This window comes from Colias philodice, chromosome 29 (genome assembly GCF_061535455.1).
Source record: "Colias philodice isolate Cphi_HAF_F1 chromosome 29, ilColPhil1 Martin Lab GWU primary, whole genome shotgun sequence".
Lineage (NCBI taxonomy): Eukaryota > Metazoa > Arthropoda > Insecta > Lepidoptera > Pieridae > Colias > Colias philodice.
The window spans coordinates 822,512-849,975 of NC_143114.1; the positions used below are offsets into that span (position 1 = coordinate 822,512).

General features: G+C 36.5%; 2 protein-coding genes across 4 annotated transcripts; one reads left to right on the forward strand and one right to left on the reverse strand.

Moving 5' to 3' along the window:
* Positions 1 to 16,327, reverse strand: LOC149475692 (pickpocket protein 11-like). 3 transcript variants are annotated; one of them, XM_089712879.1, is made up of 11 exons: positions 16,270 to 16,327; positions 6,134 to 6,293; positions 4,570 to 4,764; positions 4,130 to 4,257; positions 3,283 to 3,379; positions 2,545 to 2,727; positions 2,159 to 2,249; positions 1,719 to 1,863; positions 799 to 902; positions 206 to 330; positions 1 to 124 (listed from the first exon to the last, which is right to left on the reverse strand). In XM_089712879.1, the coding sequence occupies exons 2-11, from the start codon at positions 6,290 to 6,292 to the stop codon at positions 14 to 16; spliced, it is 1,338 nt and encodes a 445-aa protein (XP_089569005.1). In that variant the 5' UTR covers position 6,293; positions 16,270 to 16,327; the 3' UTR covers positions 1 to 13. The 3 variants fall into 3 exon arrangements, with proteins under 3 accessions (XP_089569005.1, XP_089569004.1, XP_089569006.1); XM_089712878.1 differs by lacking the exon at positions 16,270 to 16,327 and adding an exon at positions 7,108 to 7,247; XM_089712880.1 differs by lacking the exons at positions 4,570 to 4,764; positions 16,270 to 16,327 and adding an exon at positions 7,108 to 7,223.
* On the forward strand, positions 15,671 to 27,464 carry LOC149475693 (transferrin-like). The gene is made up of 15 exons (XM_089712793.1): positions 15,671 to 15,834; positions 17,797 to 17,887; positions 19,455 to 19,591; positions 20,468 to 20,616; positions 21,025 to 21,169; positions 21,463 to 21,656; positions 22,008 to 22,150; positions 22,682 to 22,851; positions 23,418 to 23,658; positions 23,747 to 23,916; positions 24,307 to 24,449; positions 24,930 to 24,999; positions 25,571 to 25,684; positions 26,104 to 26,245; positions 26,738 to 27,464. Exons 1-15 carry the CDS (start codon positions 15,777 to 15,779, stop codon positions 27,054 to 27,056), a joined length of 2,286 nt encoding a protein of 761 aa, XP_089568919.1. The 5' UTR covers positions 15,671 to 15,776; the 3' UTR covers positions 27,057 to 27,464.

Below are 27,464 nucleotides of genomic sequence, written 5' to 3' on the forward strand. Positions count from 1 at the left end.
TCACACGTGTTTTTCAATATTTAAAATGTTTTCGGCTTTTTAAAGTGAGAGCTATTTCTTGAAGTTGATTTTCATGAAAAGTTTTCTTGTCGTAATACTGAATGATCGCTTTTTTATTATATTCCTGAAAAAAAAAAAACCTTTTTATACAGTTGAATGCTATACAATACTTATAGAACTAATAAATAATTGCAGTCATGCGTACCTGAATCGTATCTGACTTCGTAGTTGCGAATGTATAGCAGAATCTCTCCAAAAGGAAGTAAATGATCTCCACAAAGCTGATGAAGCTGGCGCCGAGGAAGAGACCAGCTGCACCGCCAAATGACACTAAAACATTAAAATTAACGAAATGTCATGATTATTGCATGGATATTTTTGTACTACATAAACATGACCGATTTTAATTATTAAATTTATTGTATGCCTATGTATCCAGACGCTCGCGAAGCTGCGGGCAAAAAATAGTATACCTACCTATTTTATATTATGTGTGTCTAATAGATCATACAGATGCTACCTAGATAAATATACCTACTTAGTAAATAGCGTGATTTAGTGTTAATATATAATTTGAATGATCAATAAAGTCGGATTCTTTTAAGCTATTGTCTAGCTTTTATCTCAGACTTTGAGCGCGGCGACCTTAGGCGGCGACCGAATGTAAAAATTCCGCAACGAAAAAACCTAACACCCCTACTCCAACCGGCACAGCGGTGAGATGCTATGCAATAGCTTTACCGCGGCAGTCCTCGAGTGCCACACGTATTTATTTTTTATTTTAGTGGAAATTATTACCAACTAAATCCTCAAAATGGAACACGATTTCCCTTGTATAACGCAGGCGCGGCGAATATACCGTGAGACGAATGGCGCCCGCGCCGTGAAACAAGTTCTTTTCCCTGAAAGAAAAATATCCATAAGTACTAATATTATAAATGCGAAAGTAACTCAGCTGTCTGTCTGTCTGTTACTCAATCACGCCTTAACTACTGAACCAATTTGCATGAAATTTGATATAGAGATATTTTGATACCCGAGAAAGGACATAGGCTACTTTTTACCCCGGGACATAGGATAGGTTTTATCCCGGAAATCCCACGGGAACGGGAACTATGCGGGTGTTTCTTTGACTGCGCGGGCGAAGCCGCGGGTGGAAAGCTAGTTAGTAATAAATCAAGTTATTACGTTAAAAGATACCATAAACAGTTCATAAACAAAACTTGAACATAAAAATAACTAAGTACCTACAGCTTACGTTAAAAAAACCGACTTCAAAAACGCAAAGGAAAAAAATAAGAAAGATTAGATATTATTAATTACTACATATTATTTAGATGTGCTATTTATTAAATAGCCAATGTAAAACTTACCGGCTTACACGGGCTTAATACTAAGTGCTTGTTAATACTAAGTACTTCAAATCTATTTTCTATATATCTTATATATAAAATTCTCGTGTCACAATGTTAGTCTGCATACTCCTCCGAAACGGGTGGACCGATTCTCATGAAATTTTCTGTGCATATCGGGTAAGTCTGAGAATCGGCCAACATCTATTTTTCATATGTACCACGGGCGAAGCCGGGGCGGGCCGCTAGTGTATATATATATATATATATATATATATATATAGCAGATCTAAACATCTAGATCGTAAACCTACTTTACAAACAACCAATTTTTTTTGAAGTCGGTTAAAAACGATATTAACCCACCATACTTTATTCTCAGTGGTGCTCTCACGGAACAAGGAGTCCAAACACAGCGGGCTACATTTGCACTTCATTCCTGCGAAGTTGGCCAAGTCTCTTGAATATCTGGAGAGGCACCACATGCCTGCAGGATTGCACGGCTTACCACCTGTAGTATAAGTTTCATTTGATATTGTTTTAAAGCATTCAAATGCTTTTTACATATTGTTTTTGTCTGTTTGCGTGATTTAATCTTAAATTAATATTCAATGTTCTGGCAATCATTTTTTTTCTTTATTTTTAAAGAATGTGTGTTCATATATAAACAAGCACACACAGAGAGCGGGAAGCGACTTTGTTATAAACTATGTAATGACAAAGTTGAAAAAGTTTGTTTGTTTGAACACGCTAATCAGGAACAACTGGAATGATTTCAAAAAATATTTCATCTTCGTAAAAATTACCTTCATAAAAATAGTAAAATGGCTGACAGCCGCATAGCTTCACTGCGAGACGACTTCTGCATCCTAAGCGACACATGTGCGTGCTGTATACCTAAAGTTCATGAATACTGCATACAATATATAAGTAGGACAGCACTAGTAGAACATTACGAAAGGTAGGAAGGCGATATAGCTATTTTTTTAGTATATTATGGTATATTGAGCAGAAAAAGCAGGAGTAATAGAGACTATTAGGATGGTAGTAGAAGTATCAATATGGTAGCAGGATAAAACAATCATAGGATTCAGAAAGGTTAAAAGGATAAGGAGGATAATAATTAGGTTAATAGTTAATTATTAAGATTTCAGTTAAAAGGAAATCCGGATTTATACAGTCAATTATTTACCGTCATATTCCCACTGCTTTCATCAGTATACAGACAGGCTCGACGTCGAGGAGACAACTCTCTCACACCCTGCCCTGCTCGTGTCTCCGTAACGGTTAGATAGGTGAAGCGATTCAAGAAGGGTATTATTGTGGATGGAGGGTTCGAAGTGTCAGCTATGTCGTATGGAGAGTGTACGAAGAACTGGAATTTTTGGTTTATGTGTACAATTATAGTAAGTATATGGTAATTATATGTAGATATGTATATGGTATTTTTATAAGGCTCTTTCAATCGAAAAGTTAAGTACGTAATTATAAGTGGACTTATGAGTTAATATAAACAACTAGACTTACAAAAATTATTGTCCGAAGCAAAACTCTGCTTACGCGTGCATTAGGCAGAGTTTTCAAAGAGGCATATACAACTATACAATACTTCCACGGTAATACTTTCAAGTTTCAACACTAAATAAGATGTTAATATCCCAATGAATATTTTGAGGAGGAATCATCGCTTGTGTTTGATCTTGTACATAGTAAGGGGTGTTTGCCCTAGTGCCTATAATTTTTAAGCTATTGCAATAGCTTCTATCGCGGGCCTTGAGCGCGGGGACCGAATCCAGAAATTTAGTAACGAAAAACCTCACGCTCCACACTCCGACGGGCGGAGGTGTGGCTTGAAGGCATAGCATGCAAAAGCTTTACCGCGGCAGTCCCCGAGTGCCACAGGTCTTTTTATTATTTTAATAATACTTACGTGGGCGTTACTATTCAAGACAAACATGATAAAACATAACCCCATAGAATATTGGCAAGTGAATGGCATGTCTTTGGTCGTGTTCGGATGGGGCTTTCTGTAAAATAAAATATTATGGAAAATAAATTGACATATTTTTATACAATATGTCGTCGTCATCTGGTTGAATCGGCCACAGAAATATGGAATCGGCTATTTGATTGAATATTCGCGTTCATTGAATGACGAAATTGAAATGATGACTAGGCTGAATATTGATTTAACAAGCGTCCCTCAATATCCAATTATGTAGTTAGTGGATGTACAATTTGTAATACAGCCCTTTGATTAGAGCGGATATACCTGGTATATCGCTTGGCGCTTTTCCCGGCATTGCTCGTATTGACCCGGGATAGAAAAATGACACTTACAAACTCAAGAATTGTTTTTTTTTCTAATTGGTAAAGACTTGCTGACCAGCTGCTGATAAAATTGTCCAAAAATTGAGGTAAATCGCTTTCAGAAGACTTTGCTTGTGTAACGAGAATTGAATTATTGATCTTGATATTTGAAATTTCCAATTAATCGTGTTTTATTGCGGTCGCGGTGTTATCGATTTCGAATAAATGCATACCTAAACTTTAACTGGTTCCCCCGTGTTGTTTTGATTATTGATGAATTAATCAACATAACATCAGGCGAGATTGTGGTCAAGCGCTTCCCTATTGCCAATAAAAAAAAAATCATGGGCTTGAGATGTTCCGTCGGTAAAAAGTAGTCTTTATCACTTAGGCGGCCCAGGCAGAGCTGGGACGAGCAGCTAGTACTATGTATAGTGTAATAAATTAGTATAAGGATAGGTACATACACGATAGCTGCATCATACACAGCGATGGAGTTGGTGACGTAGCATGCGCCGTGCTCCGTCATGATCGGCGTCCATGTTGGTGAGATGGGCTCTGACGATGAGATCACTATGTGCTGGTCTGGCATCACCTGGCATTTGTTGGTTAAAATGACCGACTAAAGTTGTATTAGAAAACATATTTCGGATTTGCGCTTTTAAGACAAGTATAAATATATTTTGTGTGGGTCAATTATGCAATTCGACAACCAATACCTTTACAAAATATAAATTCAAGTGACTAGACTGGACTGCAAAGATGTAACGCTACTCTAGGCATAGCTGGGTAAAGAGCAATTTTATGAAGGAAAATGAAGAATCAGGTACCTACTAAACATTTATTTCATTATTCAGCTTTTGAATAGATAGTTAAAGTACATTATCTCCATCTTTATTTACCATACCTCAACAACCAATTCGAAAAGGTCCACATTTAGTTTAGGATCACTTTTAAACTCCTCATATCCTTCTAGATGGAAAAAGTCCGAATTTGCCACAATATCTACAAACTTGGCATAGTATTCGTATTTTTCATCGTCTGGGCTTACATTCCAACGAGATTGTATCGCCTTTTCAAGCTTTTCTTTGCTTACTCTATCCTAAAATTGAAACAAATATTTAAGGCCAGTTTCTGAATTGAGATTGGCTTATTATTAGTAATACTAGCTGTGAAAAATTATTTCAGTGTTAGATAGCTCATCATTTAACGAGGAAGGCTATAAGCTATATAATATCATCACGCTAAGCCCAGCAGGAGCGGTGCACTGCGGGTAAAACCGCGGGGCACAGCTAGCGTAGTAGTATAGATGTCACATAAGTAAATATAAGATAATGTACATATAAGTGTGGTTTGAGACCTTCTAAACGACAAATAATCAATTCAGAAACCGGCCGATACGATTTGAATCAAAAAGGGAATCCTTGTGACGGCTCTTGTTTCAAGCGTACAATAATTTTCAAGATTAGGTTATAAGGTTTCAGTAAGGTTTTTTTTGATAAGGTTTTTCAAAGAAAAATACAAGGTATATTTGCAGTATGAAACATTTTATGTGTTGGATTGGCGAGAATATTATATTTGAGACGTTATACATTAGTGACATATCACACTAGCGGATTGCGAGCGGTTTCAAAGCGGAGCGGGTGCGCAACGAATACGTTGCGGTTGCGCAGCGAATTCGTTGCGGACGCGTGGCAGATGCGCAACGTTTACGTCGCAGTCATGTACACTCATTAACAAAATGGAATCCGTGCTGGTTGTTACTTATAACTTGTGATAGTATAATAATTATGAGATCATTATTTTTTACGAGTTTCATAACATGTTAATGTTTAGGGTATTGTTTTATCTATTAAATCTTGGTCGAAATGCAATCAGATAACTTAATTGCTCATTAAGAAAGTTCATTAGTGAAATAAATGTTAAAGCTCCTTAACTAAAACAGGGCTATCTTATTATTAGATAAATAGCAGTGAATAGAAAATTTTATCAAGCAACCAGCAACTCACTATCACTTTGCTCATAATTAGGTTCACAAAATCTCTTTATAACATACGTTGCTATGGGAGAGATTATACTGGTCAGTCGTTACATACTTTTGGAATGTATGGTACATTCTAAAAGTCCTAGTAATTCAATTTTATAGCACCTTTTTTTAACAACTCCAGTTGTTATTACATCTTTAGTTAACTGTTAAGTAAGTGCATTTCCACAGTACGGTTAAAAAATTGAGTGCTACAGAAACGATGGAAATATTGAATGGAAGTTAGGCAAGGCGGAAGGGCTGGCTTTTGTGCGAGAGTATACAAAATGACGCGTCCGCAACGAATTCGCTGCGCAACCGCGGCGTGTTCGTTGCGCGCCCGCAACGTATTCGTTGCGCACCCGCTCCGCTTTGAAACCGCTCGCAATCCGCTAGTGTGATATGGCACTTAGGCCTTTGAGCCTATCACCTATACGTATATATTTACCTCATCACACGCAGTAACCCCAGGCAGACTGAACTTCCAAGATTTATAATCCTTATCCAAAGCCACCACAGTGGGGTTATCCCGGTATCTCTGGAACTGCCCCGTTGACACACTGATCGCTCCCCACAGGGCCACTGCTGTTATCCCAACCCAGATCATTCTAGAAGGCAAATATATATGTGACCGTTAAATTGTAATTTACACTTTTAGATTAGAATCTATCCAGCGAATTTAATCTGTCGAATAATAGTACTGTATACAATTTAATTTGATATTAAATTGAGCATTGGGCAATGGGCATTGTGTTTAATGGGTGACGTTATTTGCTTGGAAAAAAATCGCTCACGAGCGATAAAGCCGCTCTTTGTACATCTCTATTATAAGCTCTTCTACTATCTTAACTATGTAACAAATTTATTACTGTGTATGTACAATAAAGAGTATTTAATTAATTAATTCATTATTAGGTTCAATCTGCCCATGACAGACGTTTGAGAAAGGTAAATATTCGGCATAACAATCATAATACACACAACTGGGTCACGATTTATCGATAGTTTTTAATCTCGCCATTTAAATTTTATTATAATCTGACGACTTTTATATTCATACGGCGACATGCATATAAGTTGGTATAATCACTAAATACTCCTACGTCCACACAATATTTGTAAAAAATGGTACATACATAGTTTTTGCACATATGCACAATGAGACTTATTAGATGACTAGCTTTCCTCCCGCGGCTTCCCCCGCGTTTTCAAAGAAAAACCCGCATAGTTCCCGTTCCCGTGGGATTTTCGGGATTAAACGTATCCTATTTGTTATTCCAAGTTACCCTCTATATGTGTGCTAAATTTCATTGTAATCGGTTCAGTTAGTATTTGCGTGACAGAGTAACAAACATACATACATACACACACATCCATCCTCACAAACTTTCGCATTTATAATATTCGTAGGACCTCACTAACCGCTCAGTCCAATGCCTGCGAGGTCCAGCGATGTGGTAGAAGCCATGTATACTAGTTTGGAGGCAATAGTTCTTGAAACATTTGATCATCGTTTGCCATACTGTGGTCTTGATTTTATTATCTTTGTGAAATTGGTGCATTTTATAATTAGGCAAGAATAATTTTGATCATTTAAATGATCTTTTTTTTAATCGGATGAATATTTATGAAATGTACTTAGTTTTAAGATAGAAAATGCTCTTGGTGACCAGACCAGCGCTGTCCGATACTCCCAGATTTTTAATAGAAATAGCTGAAACGCCTTTTGCTTCTTTGAAAGATATAATACAGGGTGACTGGTAATTCGACGTGATCCTTCAAAGGGGTTATACTAGAGGTCATTTGCAACAAATTAAGTCCAGTTAACCAGGGGTCAAAAATGGATGGTTATTGAGCTATGACGGTTTTTTTATTTTTTAGAAATTTTCTGCCTTTCTACCAAAAACAATTAATTATGAAAAAACTACTACACTGTTAACATTCAATTGATATTTTTTTGAAAGCCGAAGAATGAGCGATCACTTTTAAAAAAAAAACTTGCCCGAAACTTGCATCACCTTAAAAAAAAAGGGTCTTAAGTGGAATAAAACTTATTTTTTTAGTAAATTTTCCATAAGTAGTTGATTATTACTCGAAAAAAATGTAGTAAACTTGGTGTACAAATTAAAGACGTAAGTTCCTCGTTTCATAAGCTTTCTAAAAAGGCACAAATGTTATCTACTTTTGCATGGGATCGAAATAAAAATCCAATAAAAAGATTAAAGACGTAATTTAAATTTTGGTTTTAATTACAAAAACATGTTCACAAAAATCAGAAAAAAATTAAAAGTCCTGCTCGAATTGCCTGCCTCGATTTCTTATGCAGGCACGCAGTCTACGGCGTACTTCAGTGATGGTTACCCGCGTCGAAACTGTATTTTTTATGTTCTGGGCGGCCGTCAAAATTCTCTCCCTTAATTCTTCAGGGGACGTCACTGGAGTATTGTAAACTAACTGTTTCATGTGACCCCAAATGTAGAAGTCACATGGAGTTAAGTCCGGACATCTAGCCGGCCAGGGAATTGGTCCACCACGACCTATCCAACGATGTGGATACTTTTCGTCCAGGCACTGTCGCACGCCTCTAAAGTAATGGGCTGGACAGCCATCATGTTGATAAATTAGTCTCGATCGTGTCGCCAACGGTACGTCCTCCAGTAGCGCCCAGAGCTCATCACGCAAAAAGTTTTCATACGTGACCCCATTTAAGTTTTCAGGGAAAAAAAATGGCCCAACAATGCAATCGTGGACGATACCCATCCACACATTCCAAGAGAATCTTATCTGATGTGCAGTTTCCTTTGATTTTCGTGGATTTTGACCTTTAGGTGCCCAATAGTGTGCATTGTGATAATTACTTATCCCGTCTCGGTCAAATTTGGACTCGTCCGTCCAAAGAATACGTTTAAAGTACTCGGGATCTTCAATGTCACAGTTTATGAGAAATCGACAAAAATCCATTCTTCGGACCGGATCTCCCTCTTCAATGGCGTGTACTGGTGTGTAGTGAAACGGATATTGTCGTGCTGTATGCAGAGTGAACCACACTTTCCACTGTGACAAATTAAGGCGCCTCGCCACTGCTCTCGTTGAATCTGTAGGATCTGCTTCTAATTGCGACAAAATTTCATCCTCATCGGCAGGATCGTAAATGCGCGGTCTGCCGGCGTCGCTTTGACATCGCTGAACACGTCCCGATTCTCGAAGACGTCGGTATGTTGCACCAAACACGCTCCAATTTGGTAAACGGCGGTAAGGGAAACGAATTGCATATTCCCTTCGCGCTGCAGAGGCGTCTCCATCACACAAGCCGTAACAGTATAAAATATCTGCGTATTCTTCATTTTCAAAACCAGCCATTAAAAAAAAAGTTTAAATGTAGTTTCAGTCAATAAACAACGATATTAGGTAACTTTCATTTAAGGAATACTTACTACTACTACTAACTGGCTAGTTGGTAACTTTGGGAGTGATTACGACTTGTCGTGACTCGTGTATACGAACTATCTCGAAGATGTCCGGAAATTATCGAATCATGCTACGCTTACGAGTCACGAGTAAGAGAGGGAAGCGCGGCACCGTGTAGGACATGTTTCGAAAAAATCTGCTACCTGCGCGGTTTATTGTTTTTCGTTTCGTTTCCACGCAAAAGTAGATAACTTCTGTGCCTTTTTAGAAAGCTTATGAAACAAGGAACTTACGTCTTTAATTTGTACAACAAGTTTACTACATTTTTTTCGAGTAATAATCAACTACTTATGGAAAATTTACTGAAAAAATAAGTTTAATTCCACTTAAGACCCTTTTCTTTTTAAGGTGATGCAAGTTTTCGGCAAGTTTTTTTTTTTAAGTGATCGCTCATTCTTCGGCTTTCAAAAAAATATCAATTGAATGTTAACAGTGTAGTAGTTTTTTCATAATTAATTGTTTTTGGTAGAAAGGCAGAAAATTTCTAAAAAATAAAAAAACCGTCATAGCTCAATAACCATCCATTTTTGACCCCTGGTTAACTGGACTTAATTTGTTGCAAATGACCTCTAGTATAACCCCTTTGAAGGATCACGTCGAATTACCAGTCACCCTGTATAAGTATGAACTACAATAATGTATGCACTATGGTAAAGTATGGGAAGCAATACACGAATTTTCATTTATTTTTATTTTACTAGCCAACCTTACGTGACAAATCAACACCAATGTAATTTGGATGTAAAATGGATTAACTAGTTTGCATGATAGTAACTAATTTATATCTATAATTATTTCATTCGTAACTATGTATTTAATTACCGTATTTTAATTAATGTTATAAATTACAAAAGCTTTTAAAGCTAACACATAATAATCTTTTATATTTGTTGTCACTGAAACCATCTTTAGTATTTCCACATAGGGATTAAAAATAAATAAATTGAAACTAAAATCACCTCTAATTATTATTAAACTGAAATGTTCAACATTCATACTGTTTTTATTTTAGTTTATGGGGTTTTGTTACCCACGTAGAATGAAAGTAGTAAATTGTATTAAACATTTATTCAACCTTTCACTGTTACAATATTATTTAAATCTATACGAATGTTTCACCAAAGAGTCTAGTTATAGGAGACAAATCACAAGCAAGTGTTGAGACAATGAATATAGCTTACGTATCTACCGCGAAGTGGCTATCGCGTCTTAACTAAGAAAATTAACGGTCGAAGCCGTTTGAAACTCTGTCAAGTGCGTCCCGCTTCGGAACGCCACAGACAAATAAAACATAGATAACAAAAGTGGCAACGCCACACCACCCCCCTGGCCCCTACGGAGAGAAATAGGCTACGGTGAAAAAAAAAAAATAATTAAAATAATAATAATTAAGCAATAAAACAAATCAATTAACTAATTTTTACGGATGCTTAAATTTCACTCGTCTACCTGACCTTGTGACATAAGGTTGTGAGGATGGAATGGGCGCGGGAAGCTGCGGAGGTGATTGAGGAGAATTTCTTGCCGTAGGTATCTCGGCAGGTTGCTCCAGTGGAGCAGATTCTATGTATGCCGGTTTCACGCGGTTGATGCTGACGGTTGTGCGTTTGCCCTTTATTTCCAGAGTAATCGTCTTGCCATCACTGGCTCGATCAACTACCTGGAATGGACCCGAGTAAGGCGGTTGCAAAGGGCGTCTTACGCTGTCATCTCGTAGAAAGACATGTGACGTTGTTTTCATGTCTTTGAAAACGAAACTAGGAGTTTGCGTGTGACGAGAGGCTGCGATCGGGCGTAAATTGGCCATTCTTTGTTTAAATTGTGAAACAAAATCAGCAGCATCAAAAATGGTGGCAGTATCGGCAGCTGGCACAAGAAGCTCGCCAGGAAGACGCAGAGGTTCGCCATACAGCATTTCGGCTGCAGTGGCTCCTATATCTTCCTTAAACGCGGCACGCATGCCTAAAAGAACCAACGGTAGAGAGCGGACCCATGTGTCACTGTGGCACATAAGAGAAGCCTTAAGTTGCCTGTGAACTCGCTCAATCATGCCGTTAGCACATGGATGGTAGGCTGTTGTTCTAATGCGTTCTGTGGCGAATCGCTGCATCAGTCGACGAAAAAGATCGGACTCAAATTGCGTTCCTTGATCCGTCGTGATGATGGAAGGGACACCAAAACGCGACACCCATTCTCTTGTGAAGGTCTCGACAACCTCATCCGCCGTTATGGTACGCATTGGCCAGACCTCTGGCCACCTGGTGACTCTATCAATTGCCGTTAAACAATATCGATACCCGTCACATGTTGTTAAGGGGCCAATAATGTCGATATGGACGTGGCGGAACCGACCAGGTGGAAGATTAAAATCTCCAAGTGGAGCAGAATTGTGGCGCGACACTTTGGCACGTTGACATGCCTCGCAAGCGCGAGCCCACTCCTTGCAGTCTTTGTTAACCGAAGGCCAGACGTACCGCTCGGTGATGAGTCTGACAGTGGCTCTACCACTGGGATGGCTTAAACTATGAAATTTTGTGAAAATTATACGTCGTAAGTCAGGGGGCACGTAAGGACGAGCTTTTCCGGTGGAAATGTCGCAAACCAATGCCATATCAGTGCCCGGGACAGACACTTCTTGCAGTTTAAGGTTGGAAGAACCAGACTGAAGAAGGTCTGCCAACTCAGAATCACTTTTTTGTGATTGTACCAGGCGTTGATATTCCTGATCTAGGGATATGGCATCGATCCGCGACATAGCATCGGCCACGACGTTGTCCTCACCCTTAACGTGTTTAATGTCTGTTGTGAATTGACTAATGAACGTCAGCTGGTTCAGTTGCGAAGGAGGAAGCTTCTCCCGGCGCTGTACGAACGCGTTAAGGGTGACGACGCCATTCCAACGCGGAATTTTAACCAAAAAGTAAATATGTAATTTATCTCTATTCTTTTGTTTTAATTCATTCTTCATTATTGACCCTTTTTACCGTTATTAATAAACGTGAACTAGTAAATACATACTTATTTAAATAGTAGAGCCACAGTTAAGTAAGGATAAAATATATTAGAAAGCATCTATAATTCATAAATGTTTATTTATTTATACTTAATATACTTAATATTATAAAGCTGAAGAGTTTGTTTGTTTGAACGCGCTAATCTCAGGAACTACTGGTCCGATTTGAAAATTTATTTTGGTGTTAGATAATCAATTATCGAAGAAGGCCATATTATGTGGCTATATATATCATCACGCTAGGACTAACAAGAGCGGAGCAATGCGGTAAAACCGCGGGGCACAGCTAGTAAGCAATCTTTATGTTTTAAAAACGTCATCGATTATATCTTTGATATTTTTTTACCTGAATAATGATTATATACAATTTTTGAATCACAAAGGAAATGTGACGCGTGGTAAGTATTAAGAAAAAAGGAGAGTACGCGGAAATATGATATCGATTTCCGATATTTTGATGATAAATGAAATTGGTCGAATATATATTACTTTTAAAATAAAATGAGTTGTAAAATGCGTCATGATAGGTTGTTGATTCATGATTAAACTCTTTCGAGTGGAATTTCTTGACAAAATATTCCTTTGTAGAAAAATGTACATACTTCTTGAAATATTAATATCTTATTTTAGATACTACTAGCGGTCCGCCCCGGCTTCGCCCGTGGTACATATGAAAAATAGATGTTGGCCGATTCTCAGACTTACCCGATATGCACAGAAAATTTCATGAGAATTGGTCCACAGGTTTCGGAGGAGTATGCAGACTAACATTGTGACACGAGAATTTTATATATAAGACTAGCGGTCCGCCCCGGCTTCGCCCGTGGTACATGAAAAATAGATGTTGGCCGATTCTCAGACTTACCCGATATGCACAGAAAATTTCATGAGAATCGGTCCACCCGTTTCGGAGGAGTATGCAGACTAACATTGTGACACGAGAATTTTATATATAAGACTAGCGGCCCGCCCCGGCTTCGCCCGTGGTACATATGAAAAATAGATGTTGGCCGATTCTCAGACTTACCCGATATGCACAGAAAATTTCATGAGAATCGGTCCACCCGTTTCGGAGGAGTATGCAGACTAACATTGTGACACGAGAATTTTATATATAAGATGTAGTTTTATCACAGACTAATAATAATATACTACGTATACAAGTTTTATAGATATTACAGAAAAACAATGATTTTAAGATATGTTGGGTATCGGTATACATTTATAGTTTTTAACAACATGGCGGTTTATTGGCGCCTTTATTAATAGTAACGTTTCAAATTAAGGATTTTTATTTATTTTCCCTTTCCATGAAATAATATTTTTTGCGTTAAAATAAATTCACGAAAGTATCATAATCAGAATTCTATGTGAAAATAGCTGAGTAGAGTAGGTAACATTCACACTCACATTAGTAACCATCCATTTAAATTTTAAACATCAAAATATTCGTATTCATAATATTAGCATAGATAATAAATATATCATCTAGGCGACTATGTACTTTTAACATTTTAGAAGCAGGAATGGTGATATTTTTTTTAAATAATTCCATGTGTAGTTGCTATTTGATCGAAGTTATTATTGCAAAGTTAAAACTGTTCAAATACGGTTGTGGTTACTTAGCACTGATAGTAGAAAATAGGGTTGATATCATATCAGCTTATCTTCCGTGTATTCATGTATATGACTAGCGGCAAGATTAGTGCAGTTCCGTTCTATTTCAGTATTTATAAAAATGTATTTTTCTTGGAAAATTCAACCCATTTAAGCCATATAAGTAGATAATTTGTACACAGACAAAGCTTTGTGCAAAATTCTTAGCTATTTTGGTAGTTTTGTGATATTGTAAATAAAATAAAATTTATTTAGTTAACTAGCTTCCGCCCGCGACTCCGTCCGCGCGGAAAAATTAAGATTTTTTGCTACGTATTTTTCCGGGATAAAAAGTATTCTATTTTATGCCCAGGATAATAAGGTATAATTATACCAAGTTTCATCGAAATCGAACCGTTAGTTTTCACGTGATGCCTTCACATACAGACAGACAGACAGACAGACAAAAATTTTTTTTATCACATATTTGGGTTTGGTATCGATCCAGTAACACCCCCTACTATTTATTTTTTCAATATTTTCAATGTACAGAATTGACCCTTCTACAGATTTATTATATGTAATAGATATTTAGAAATTATTTTGAAGATTAGTATGATGTGTTTAGGCATGTTTAGTTTATCGTATTTCTTACTAAAGGCAAACGTTTTATAATAATTATTTGTTTGTTGGATTTGTCTCCGCTTGAATTAGGATAATAAATCCTAGTTTTTTAAAACATTATCAATTTATCATAGTAGTTAGTATGTATTGATTAAAAAGCAATCTAGTACACGCTTTTGAGTATAATTACATAATTCTAAGCATGATTCATTTAAACTTTTGTGATTCCAATTTTTGATGATTTTAACAATAAACATCATATTATAAGAACACTTGAAAAGTTACAGCGAATCTTACTAAAAATGATTTTTGAAGTGAAAACTTCTTTAGCGGCGTTGAGCACTTTTTCTGTAATGGGTATAAAATCTTTAACTCGCGTCAGGACACGTGACCTGATCGAAAAAGCGTAAGTAAGACGGATACCATTCCAAAATATCAAACATGCTTAACGTTAATAATCAAGTTTTCACTTCTGCCGGCGATCCCGGAGTGCAACCCGTCTTTTTTTTTACATATCAATCGTAACATAGAAGGAAAACTTGCAATGTTAACTGTAACCATATCTGTAACGGTAGCTTTTTATGAATGTAGAGATATCAAATATGGGTAAAAAACTTGTGCATTTTTTGTAACCGACTTGGCAGGAGCGACCAGGCGTTGAAAATGGGCGATGATCAGTATTTCATCTTATACCTACTCCTCAGATATAGATATGTTAGTAGAGTAGCTATATTTTATGTATTCTATAAACTCTATAATATATTTATTTTTTATAAATTATGAATGTGGGCCACATCTTGTTTCAACGGAATACGATGTGTATGATGTATTTATAGATTGCATCTAAATAATATGAATCTAATATCTATACTAATATTATAAAGATGAAGAGTATGTTTATTTGTTTGTGTGTTCGAACGCGCTTATCTCTCATTTATACATGAATTCCGTCACCTTGTGCGAGCCTAACGAGGCCTCCATTGAACGATTCGCAATAACATTGGATTTGAATCTACGAAAATGTTTCATCCTCCTATCCCACATCATTTTTAGGGCTGAATTAAAAAAAAATCGAACAGTTTAATAAGGGTATATGGGTATACGTGCCATTTTTTTACGTTCGCGTATGAGGATAAACCGGGTCCAACAGTCGTCCCTTGTAGGACACCAAACGTCCACACAATCAGTTATCAGCTTATCAGTACATATTTATCACCCACCTTTACAGTAAATTTCGAAACGTTGATAAGATCATTATGACAAACACTGCATAGCCCCTATGGAATATTATAAGAGTAGTTATAGATTAGCGAACGTGTCAAACGCTCGTGCTAAAACAGGCGTGGTTTAAGACTGACTTTTATAGACATAGATGTAGTGTTGTGTGAAAATGGGTTTTAAGTTGCTGTATTTTGTATCTGTGATAGCCGCTGTATCAGCACAAAGCTGTGAGTAAAATTTCAAGAATATGTTATAGGGTTCATAAATCTAATACATCATGCATGGCGTTCTTTATATAACTAAAACATGTTTTATTAATGTATAATGGATTTTATGATAGTTAATTATAATTGGCGTTACTATAACTTATTATTTAACAATTGATAAAATTTCCACGATTAATTGTATTATATCAAACGATCGATAGTGGAACTCGTGACCTGATAAAATATATTTGGGTGTCGACTGTAGATTATTAATATTTGTATGCTTTATGTTAATTTTCCCTTGCCATTTAAGTAACAAAAGTTTTATGACTCTGTTAAAAGACATCAAAGGAAAATAATGTTTATAAGGCTTTTATTCCCTATGTAGACAATACAATACAATTCTCTATTCACAATTAAACCAAAAATCGTCTTAAATGTTCTACGACCACAGACCTGTAATAATGTACTACTCTAGATCTTAGAGTATTTCCAACAGGAAATATTATCTTCACAAATTAGAGTATGATGAATGGCGATTGGAATTCTTACATCATCGATGCCCTTCCCATTTCAAGAATCGTTTATCAATCGATATTTTGATATCTGTAGATATGATAATGTCTAGTGTGTGTTATTCAAGTACATGCTAAAGTTGTACGTATGTGATATGACTTGCTACTCTAAGCAATGAAACAACATGCTGTATATTATTTAGTACCTATTCGTCCGAATGAGATATAACCGAGGATTGAAAATAGGCCCTTAAAAAAATTCCAATATTTAACAGAAATTTTCCGGTACACGGAACTCTTTTTGTTTTATACATGTATTTTTTTCATACGAGCTAACCTTAAAGTATGTAGATTCTAAAAATAGGTGAAGCTTGTATAACAGCTTGTATTGAACTCTTTCACACAAATACTACGGAACCGATTACAATGAAATTCAGCACACATATTATAGAGGGTAACTTGGATTAACACATAGGATAGGTTTTACCCTGGAAATTCCACGGGAACGGATGCGGATTTTTCTTTGAAAAAGGCGGGCGAAGCCGCGGGCGGAATCCTAGTCTACTATAAAAAAAAAATTTTTCTTTGCTTATAACAACAAAGAAACTATAAAAGTTAAGTTCGTAAGTGAACCTAAAACGAAGAGGCTTTTCACTGTTTGTCTTTTTTTGTTTTTTTTTTTTTTATGTCAGAGCAAGTAAAGGAGCAGGTAGGCCACCTGATGTTAAGTGGTCACCACCGACATATACCAATCGGTTCCTATATATGTGTTTTTAAAAATATGCGATGCACCTTGATGCAATTTTGTAATAAATAGAGTTATTTTCAAGAAAGATTTTACTGTATTATTTGTCAAGTTTTAAGCAAAGTCGCGAGCGGAGAGCTACATAGTTTTTAAATTATAATCTTAGATTATAATATACTCGGCTTATTGAAATTGTTATTAATTCGCGGATGACTTACAACGTTCTTTTACTTTCTCCAATTATTATAATAATTAATACTTTGTTATTTTTCTTTATTATTCAACCAGCTTTCCGCCCGCGGCTTCACCCGCTTTGTCTAAAACCTTATCACTATACATAGTATAAAACAAAGTCGCTTTTTCTGTCCCTATGTATGCTTAAATCTTTAAAACTACGCAACGGATTTTGATGCGGTTTTTTGTAATAGATAGAGTGATTCAAGAGGAAGGTTTTAGTATATAATTTATTAGGTTTTAGACAAAGCGGGCGAAGCCGCGGGCGGAAAGCTAGTAAATTATATCTAGGACTAAAACCTTCCTGGAGGAAATGGAGAAAGAAATCTACCTAAGTATATAATTAACACAGAAAGCGACTTTGTTTTATACTTACTTTCTAGTCATAGTGATATTTGGTGTGCACTAGTTCCTATGTTCGATACCTATCTGTATCATTTTGTTTTAGTTTTAAGCGTAATTTTAATAATTATTTATAATTTTTTACAGATCGTGTGTGTATATCTTCATCGAATCCAATATTATGTCAGACTTTGGACAGAGATGGAAGCCAGGCGATTTGCGAGCCTGTGGAATCCAGGTAATTTTATGTTTCGATATGATTATTTCTTATTTGTGATTTGTATTGTTTTATGTTTTCTTAACTTAAAAATTAATAACTTTAAATATTAGAAACATTAGGTAGAATGAAATTTACGAAGAATGGTATTTTGGAGAATGGCGAAACTGGGCCTAACTGTTACAGAAATCATAATATATTTAAAATTCATTATGTTAATTTTAATAATTATTTGTAAAATATTGACTTCTGATTCTATGGGAAAACAAATCTTTGAAAAAAAAGATAATTCGTTCACTACCGGTCTTATCAAGCAGAGATGTCAGTGTTGTCAGGAGTAAAATAGTCAAATAAATAGATTAATACGAATGAATGTTTATTTTTCATTTTTAGTTTTATTGAATTCAAATGCTATAAAAATCAGAAGCAAAACTTAACTTTTTTTAACATACATCTTAATTTATTTAGGTCATTCTAAAAAATAAAAACATATTTTACATAATCATTAATAATTATAACATTTTTATTTAGGTAGCTGGCCATTAATAAATGTCAAATTATTAATCATAATTGTGTCAGTGATGACTGATGAGTGATTTCAGATTTGTTATGTTTGTTGTTTGACTTTCGAGTGAAGTTTTAGTAACGATAAATTCAAATTTGCAAATCGTCTATTTTTACTCTAAAGATATTATTTCAATTGATTAGTCTTATTATGAAAGCGAATCCTGATTCATCCATTTAAAAAGATAAAGAAATGTACCTACCTAGTGATTGTTGATGTTTTGGTAAGTTAAAATGTGTGTTGAATAATATGTGTTTGGATCCAATATTTCTATTACCTGACTGTTCTACTGTTACACTATTATTAGCTAGACAATGTAGATAGAAAATATACTTACCTGGACGTAGAAAAAGGCAATGCTATTCATTTAATTCAAGCAAACTAACTTTTATTTTTGTTACTTTACACCCCAATATCTCTGCTATCCCATAGAACAGATCTATAATTATTATATTCATAGAATCTGTATATTTTTATCTATTTAATCCCCCATAAATCATCAGTGTAACGATCAGGCCCAGAGTCCTATGGGAGTTTGCCATTCTCCTTTATGTAATTTGAATTGTTGTAGCATTAAAATGATCAGTGAAAAAAACAAAAAATCGATTTTGAGGTGGGATTTGATGCCGCGAGGCGCGTCGTTCGTACAAAATCAAATGACCAAACTCACCAAATTGACCCCGGCAATTGTCGGAAAATAAAAATAAATCCCGACTTTGTGGACAACCATTTTTGTACGGCATCTGTGTCATCGCAACGCCGTACAAAAGTCATGGAGACAACGGGAATAAATCTCTACCTGTACTTTCGAATTCTCATCTGCACTCAGGTGGTACAGCTTACAAGTCACGGCATAGTGCTGAATCTTATTATTTTATGCTCTTATATCGTTTTAGATAGGTCACCTGATGGTTCAAATGACCCATAACTTTTTCAACATGGGCCTGTAGTCTATTAGTCTGTAATTCTAATTATTCATAGAAATAAAACATATATAATAAAAAATAATTTTATTGTATCCAGAGTCGATTGTGCCATAAAAATAGCGCGTGGCGATGCCCACCTCGGTGTGTTCTCTGAAGAGGAGATGGTGCTTCTGTCGCAAGCGCAGCCGGAGGGCAGCAGAGTGGTTGCCTCTATACGAGATGTTTCTAGAAACGGTAAGTAAGAACCACAATATCTATACTAATATTATAAAGCTGAAGGGTTTGTTTGTTCGTGCTAATCTCAGGAACTACTGGTCCGATTTGAAAAATAATTTCGGTGATAGATAGCCCATTTATAAAGGAAGGCTATAAGGCCTATATAGGCTATATAATATCATCTCGCTAAGACCAACAGGAGCGGAGCCATATATTTATATAACCCTGATTTTAGCAGACACCAGAAAAAAAATAACTTACAAAAAAAACTTTATTAAGCCGATAATAAAGTTTTTAAAGTGAAACTTCTTCAGGCGCGTTAAGAGTAAAATATCAAGGTTCTGGTAATTCCTTCACGTCATGGAGTAAGGCGATTAACACACGGTGCCGCGTACCGCCGCGGTTGGCGGTGAAGCGGTTCTCAAGTTGCATTGGCTTCTATTAAATCCGTTGATACCAAACACACAAACACCGCCCGACCGCGCGGTCGAAAGGTCCGTTCCTCGTAGGGATTCACTGCCAACCGCCGCGGCGCGCGGTGCCGTGTGTTAATCGCCTAACGCGAAGATTTTAGTACCTATCTTTGAATCTTGCCAAAGAAGTTTCACTTTCACTGACACTAAAATATAATTTTGGGAAACTGTCACAGTGTTCCCCATTGTTGCATATAAACTTTCTTTAGTTAATTTTTGTATCCTATACTATACTTATCTATGATACTTATATTATATAGCTGAATATATTTGAATTTTGATATGTTTGAACACGCTAGGAACACACAGGAACCTCGAGAACGATTTGAAAAATTTTATGAGAATCGATCCAGCCGTTTCGCAGGAGTATGCTAACATTGTGACATGAGAATTTTATAAATATATTGATTTCAATTTCCAGAGCCATACGCATTCGAAGCGGTGGCCATAGTGCCAGTGACCCATTCAGGTGGTCTGGAGGGTCTACGTGGGGGCAGCTACTGCCACCCGGGGCTGGATGAACCGGATCTCAGGTGGTCTCCCAGGGTTCTGAAGGGTCTGGAGAGAGCTGTGAGTATTCTGGAGTTTTAGGAACTGAGTTCGTGAGAAAGTTGTGACTATATTACGAATTAAATCCTGGAGAATCACTCTATTCATTAAAAAAAACTGCTAAATGTTTTTCTTTCGAGGAAATTTTACGTAATCGTGTTTTGGAGTAAAATGAAATGACTGGGTTGGTCCTGAACTTTGATGTATTTTTTTATTTCATTAATATTGAATAGTACACACGATATTGATAAGCAGTTAGCCATTGGGTGGGCTCTTAATGAAACACTTGATCCCGACTGTAGACTGTATTCAACGGTCTATAGACTGAAGACTTTATTTAAAATTACAGGATTATGTAGGATCATACACTCATAACATATATCTTTACTCATAACTCACTACATCAGGTTTATGTTTACTTTTCAACAGGCGGCACGCACAGACCGCTGCCCGAACACAGACACAAATAGAAAAACAGCAGAAGAACTAGAAGTGGATACGCTCAGCCAGTTCTTTGGTAGCGCTTGCCGGCCTGGGCCCTGGAGCGCGAATGTATCTGTTGATGCTGATCTGAGTAAGCATATAGAAAAAAAATTGTTGGTACTAAAAAAGTTAAAAAAATCACTAAAAGTAAAAAAAAAAATACAAAAAAAATATTTTTTTGGCCCGTCTCAGGATAGATTTCTTTCTTGTGAATTGAAACTTCTTTAGGTGCGTTGAGAGTAAAATTTCAAGGTCGCGTCATAGCAGTTACGTCACGTCAGTAACGCGACGATTTTGGTATCTTTGAATCTTGCAAAAGAAGTTTCACTTCTGACACGTGTAGGTACTCTTTTTAAATACATATATGTATTTTTTTCCCCACAGAGTCCCGCTTCCAATCCCTCTGTTCGCTATGCGGCGATCGGTCGGGTTGCGCGAGCTATTCCATCGATATGGGCGTAGCCATTGCGGGTGTGCGCAATGACAACAGACACATACAAGCGTTGGAGTGTCTGCGCAGGAGCAATGGAACGTCTGTCGCGTATGTCGCGTGGCAGCATGTTCGAGAGTTCTTTAGTGTGAGTGGTTTTTATGTATAAATTGATTTAGACATATTGCACATTAAATTTTTTGAAATAAAATTCTCAATTTTGGTAGTATTTTTATAACAATGGTGGGTACAATATATATTTATTTTAACATTTTAAAAATTTTGAAGATAAGTTAGTCTTTACTATTATTTTTAGTAGAAAAGGAAAAAATTGCATTTTTTTTGCAATTTTTTGTGGTTTGTTTTTTATTCGTGTGGAATCGGATCCGAATTTGATCTTTGCCTTATTTGTACGGATACCTCAGCGTCTTAAGTCCGACTCGCGCTTGACTATTATTTTATTTTCGACTCTAACCATAGGTATTTTCTCATACAACAGATCCGCAACCCCGACATAGCAGCATCGTACGCAGTCCTATGCCCGAACGGCACGCTGAGCGCGCTGTCGGCCACCGCGCTCTCCGCGCCCGCCGCACCCTGCGCCTTCGTGCGTCAGCCTTGGAGCGCGCTCGTCGCTAACACGTGAGATCCCTTTTTTAGCTCCTATCGCATGCCCTATGCGTGGAGACCGAATCCAGAAATTCCGTAACGAAAAAACCTAAGACCCTAACATGCTATGCTAGCTTTACCGCGGCAGTCCTCGAGTGCCACACGTATTTTTTTTAAGTGGGGAAAGCTTGCATAGATATCCACGGCCCCTGGGGAAGGAGCCGTGGGTTTTGTCGGATTCTTACCGACTAAAACCCCACTGTGTTCCGTCGAGCCGCTTTAATTGATGGGGCCGCGGGTATTGGTTGGAATTCTTCCGCGAAAACACGTGAGATCCCTGCGACACCCCGATATAGCGGGTCCCTGCGCTGTGCCGTAGGGCTGTGAGCGAAGTGAAAAACAGAAAAAAAAACCTTTTCCAAATTCCAAATTTATATCAACCTTCGTCAACAGGGGTAATAATAGAATGAGACCAATTTTATAATCTAGTCTACTAAAAATTTTTAATTCAATTTTTTTTTACTTAATTGCATTATCCATAATTATTATTATTCTCTTATACAGTGAAAAAGCGCTAGAGATCCAAAGCAACCTTCGCAACTGGTGGCCGGGTGGTGCAAGCCCGAGCGGCAATGGTTGGCAATCTGTGTTGTTCAGCGCCATAGTGGGAGGTGCGAACGCGAGGGTCAACTTTGAGGATGGGTTGCCTACACCCGCTAATTATTCCAATAATTGTGAGTTTTTGTACTTTTGGAGTGTACCTATGTGTGTGTGAGACATCGTAGTTTTACCTAGTTTATAATTTTTTTTGGAAATCTGAAGTGGAAAAAGTTACCAGTGGTAATTGGTAAAAACACAAATGTATGTATGTTATGATGTTTCGAAGTGCTTCTAGTCTCTAGAGGAGTCTAATTGAATAAATAATATGTACTTGCTAAAAACTACCTAGTTTTTGCTATTTGATTAGAAATAAAGGCATGATAAAATTGTTGTACACTAGAGATTGATTCAACTCCCTCGCAAGTTTTGTCATCATTATGACAAAGTCCATTTTTGATATTATACATAGTTATTTTATATTTTGCCTCGATTTTAATATACCTACCTATTTCAGCCATATCTTAAAAAAAAATACAAAATTTGGAAGTGAAACTTCTTCGGGCTTGTTGAGAGTAAAATTTCAAGGTCGCATTATGGAGTAAAGCGATTTTGGTATCTTTGAATCTTGCCAAAGCAGTTTCACTTCTAACACGTGTGCTCGCCAAACACGTTCTTATTTAAATATTAAATTCTCTTCCAGTACGCAATCTCCCCTCAATCGACGCGTCCCCAAGCTGTGTCCCAGCCCGTCGTTGGTGCACAGTCTCCCCACAAGAGCATACCAAATGCAATTGGTTGCAACTGGCCGCTTACACGCTTGGTATCGAACCCGCACTCTCCTGCCAGCAACGGACCAATGTGTTCCAGTGCTTGGCTGATATCAGAGATAATACAGCTGATTTTATCGCTACGCCTGCTAATTATGGTTATTTATCGAGACAGTAAGTATTAAGGGAACTTTAACATTTGGTCGGATATTCGGAGATAAATATTAAATATGCAACTTTACCAATTTCACACTTTTTCCAGACACTACAGCCTCTCATCAGTGAAGCTGGTACAAAACTCTCGCAGCGATCCGTTCGCGTTCAGTCGTGTCGCAGCTATCGTCAAGGAGACAAGTGCGCAGAGCAATAATATCACGAGATTCGAGAATCTGCGCGGAAAGAACGCTTGCTTCCCGGAGTTTGGGGGGATTTGTAAGTTCTTTCCTTTTGCCTCATCTCTTTATTCATCATTTCTTTCTTTGCATGCCCTCTTTGTTTCTATCTTTAAATTCGCTATTCATTTATCTATTTATTTCCCTGCTGAGTTTTCCATACCTTCTCCATGTCTTATTTCCAATTTTATACCTACATACTGTAAAAGTCTTGCGCACTGCGCACGAGAGTGTAATGATCAATTTTCGACCATGATTGCCCTTTTATTACATTTCCCTCTTGTTTTTCCTCCTACTTATTTCATTTCCTAAAATTTCTACATGTAAATATCGATAACAGCTATCCTCTTTTTTTCCCTTATGCTACTTTATCCCTGTGTTCCCTTTCTATATGAATATTATTATAATTATACATAAATATTAATTACAGCATTCGTATCATTCCTCCGCACGGCTCACGAGCGCGGAGTGATCAGTTCCTCTGAATGTGACTACGGCCGAGCAGTTGGAGAGTTCTTCAGCAGTTCCTGTGCGCCTGGTGCAATGGATGCGTCACATGCGATGGATAAGAGTGTGAGTTTGGAGTTGTGAGTTTTTGTGTTTATGGATGATGTGTGAGTTTATTTGGGGATTGTGAGTTTTGTTGTTTTTATGCGGATAATGTGTAATATTTATTTATTAGTCTTCGACTTGACTAATGTGCTCTTGAGAAATTAGATTTAATTAAAAATTCAAATCAAGCTGAAAATTTTTTGAAATTGTTCTTAACACAATATTTTAAAATAAAAAATATATACTCCTCACCGTATACTGTATAAAAAGTTACCACTAGCTTAAGGGTGCACAAAAGATATTATCCGTTGCAATTTTAACCGAAATTGTGAAATAATCTCAGACTCAAGATTGCATATCAATAAATTATAAAGACATCGACGCTTTTTTTCCAAAGAAGTTCTGAGAATATTTAAAAATGCACTTTTATAGGTTATGTAAAAAATGCACCTATATTGGACATGTTGTGCACATTTTATTAAATTACAAATGCTTTTTCAGAACTTCGACGCAACACCACTGTGCTCTCTGTGCAAGCCAAGCATCACTATTGTTGGCAACTTTTCACAAAGTAAGTAACTTATTAATAATAATTTATTTTACAATTGATTTTTATATGTTTTTGTGTTTCTTTAATGACTTGTATACCATCAACCATAATATTATCATCTTGCAACAATTCTTTATTTTGGAAAAAAGTTATTTTATGACAGTAAAATTAACACTATTCAGCCTTTTATGTATTTGAAATACCCCTTATGATCAAAGATTACTCAAAGGCACTTAAAGTAGAAGAAGCCTAATAAAGGTTACTTTAAAAACATATTTCCATTTTATTTTAAAATTGCATTTTAACCCGTCAGGATTATATCATCGCGATGTTACAAACTGTCGAAAAATTGTAACATATGGTTTCAATTTAACGCACTTTTTTTGTCAAAAGTGAAACTTCTTTAGGCGCGTTGAGAGTATAATTTCAATTTCATGTCATGGAGTGAGACGAAAATTTTAGTATCTTTGAATCATTGAGTCAAAGTAGTTTCACTTCTGAAATGTGTGCTCGGTGCTCTTTTTTGATAGATTGTTATTGAAGTGTTATTAGTAGACAAGAACATATAAAAAAAAAATATTTTCCATCTCAGATCAAGAATGTTCGTTCGACAACAGCAACAAGTACTACGGTAACAACGGTTCCGTCGCGTGTCTCGCTGACCCGGAGAGCGATGTGGCGTTCGTTGATCTGGCTAATATTAATGGTGAGTTTTGTTGTTTGTTGTTGGTAGTTGTTTGTTGTGAGTTTTTGTGTTGTATGTTAATCTAGCTACTATTAATGGTAAGTCATTTTTTATTGGTTTATTTAGGGAAAAAATTTAAGACATTATAAATTCTGCTTTTTTAATTTGAAATTTACGGTATATTTATAACAAGATTTTGCTAAATTATTTGGTTAGAAGGGAAAACTTGCACGTAATTCCTTTTTATTTCGTAATATAGTGACAGTATAATTTAAGATAAAGATCTATTTTCCCATTAATGCTAACCCTATAAGAGCCTCTGAAGAATAAGCGATTAATGATTTTATAATTATAAACTTAACAAAACATTTTAATCTCATAAAAATCTGGTAGTAATTCCTAATCTTATAACTTCATTAGCAAAAAAATCTCCATTCCAGCTAACCTCAACGCCGCGAACCTAGCGGAGTACCAAGTTCGAGTCCTGTGCAGGAACAACTCTCTCGCTGCGTACACCGGAGTTAATGTCGATCAGAACTGCTTGCTGGCTTATGTCGTTGATTCTGAAGTTTTGGCAAGGAGGTAATGTATTTAATTTAAAAACTAACTGTTTACCCGCATAGCTCCGTTCCTATTGGCCTTAGCGTGATGATATATCACTACATAGTATAAAACAAAGCCGCTTTCTCTATCCCTATGTCCCTATGCAGTATGCACGCTTAACCCATTGAGCCCCAAGCGGCCCGATCGGTCCCAGACACAATAGATTTTCTATTGTGTCTGTGACCGATCAGTGTGTGTTTTTATTAGATTTTCTATTGTGTCTGTGGTTCCGGGGCCTGAGTTACTACATCTTTTATACTACGCAACGGATTTTGATGCGGTTTTTTTTTAATAGATAGAGTGATTCTCGAGGAAGGTTTTAGTATACATATATGTAATTTATTAGGTTTGAAACAAAACAGGCGAAGCCGTGAGCGGAAAGCTAGTATACAATAAACCTTTTATACCTACAATTTTCTGACGCAGACCAATTAAAACAGGTATTTTTACTAAAAATAACATTTTTTCCAGAAATGACCCTCTCCTCAACAGCCTGAACGCACTCCTTGACACTTTAGACGCACACTTCGGCTACAACGCGGCAACTTCCGCACAACTCATCAACATGGAAATGTATTCACCGTTCGACGGGGTCAACGACCTCTTGTTCAAGAACACAGCTGTTGGTCTCGCAGAACCATCTAGTGACACTGCGAACGAAGCTGCTAGGAATTACAACGATTTGTTCAAACATTTGGAGTCCTGTACTTCAGCTGCGTCGTCTAGAAGCTTATTTGCTTACGTCACGCTTGTTGTAATGGCGGTCGTGACGAGATTTGTAATTTATTGAGTAAAATTATTGTAATCACGCAATTTGTAGTGTAATAAATAAATAAAGATTTTATACAAATAAAATATTTTTTTTTGTAAATAAAATTTCAGTTGCTTACCTACTTTATGTACATCTTTCCCACCCTTTTTGTGTTAAAAAAAGCATTGATTTGCATACATGTCAATATATTTTATATAGCTTTTTGGAAAATTTTTCAATTACTTGGTTAAGATTATTTTAACGTTCTTGTATTATGTCTGTTTTTAACAAGTGTGCGTTTGTTTTTTTGTGAAATATTTTTTTGATTTGTATAAATAACTGCGCCATCTAGCGGCAATGTAACAACTGATACAACCGAAATAAAAACGAGTGTTTTTCTTGTTGTAACTGAACATCATGTTGTAATTAATAAATATTTTTCTAGTA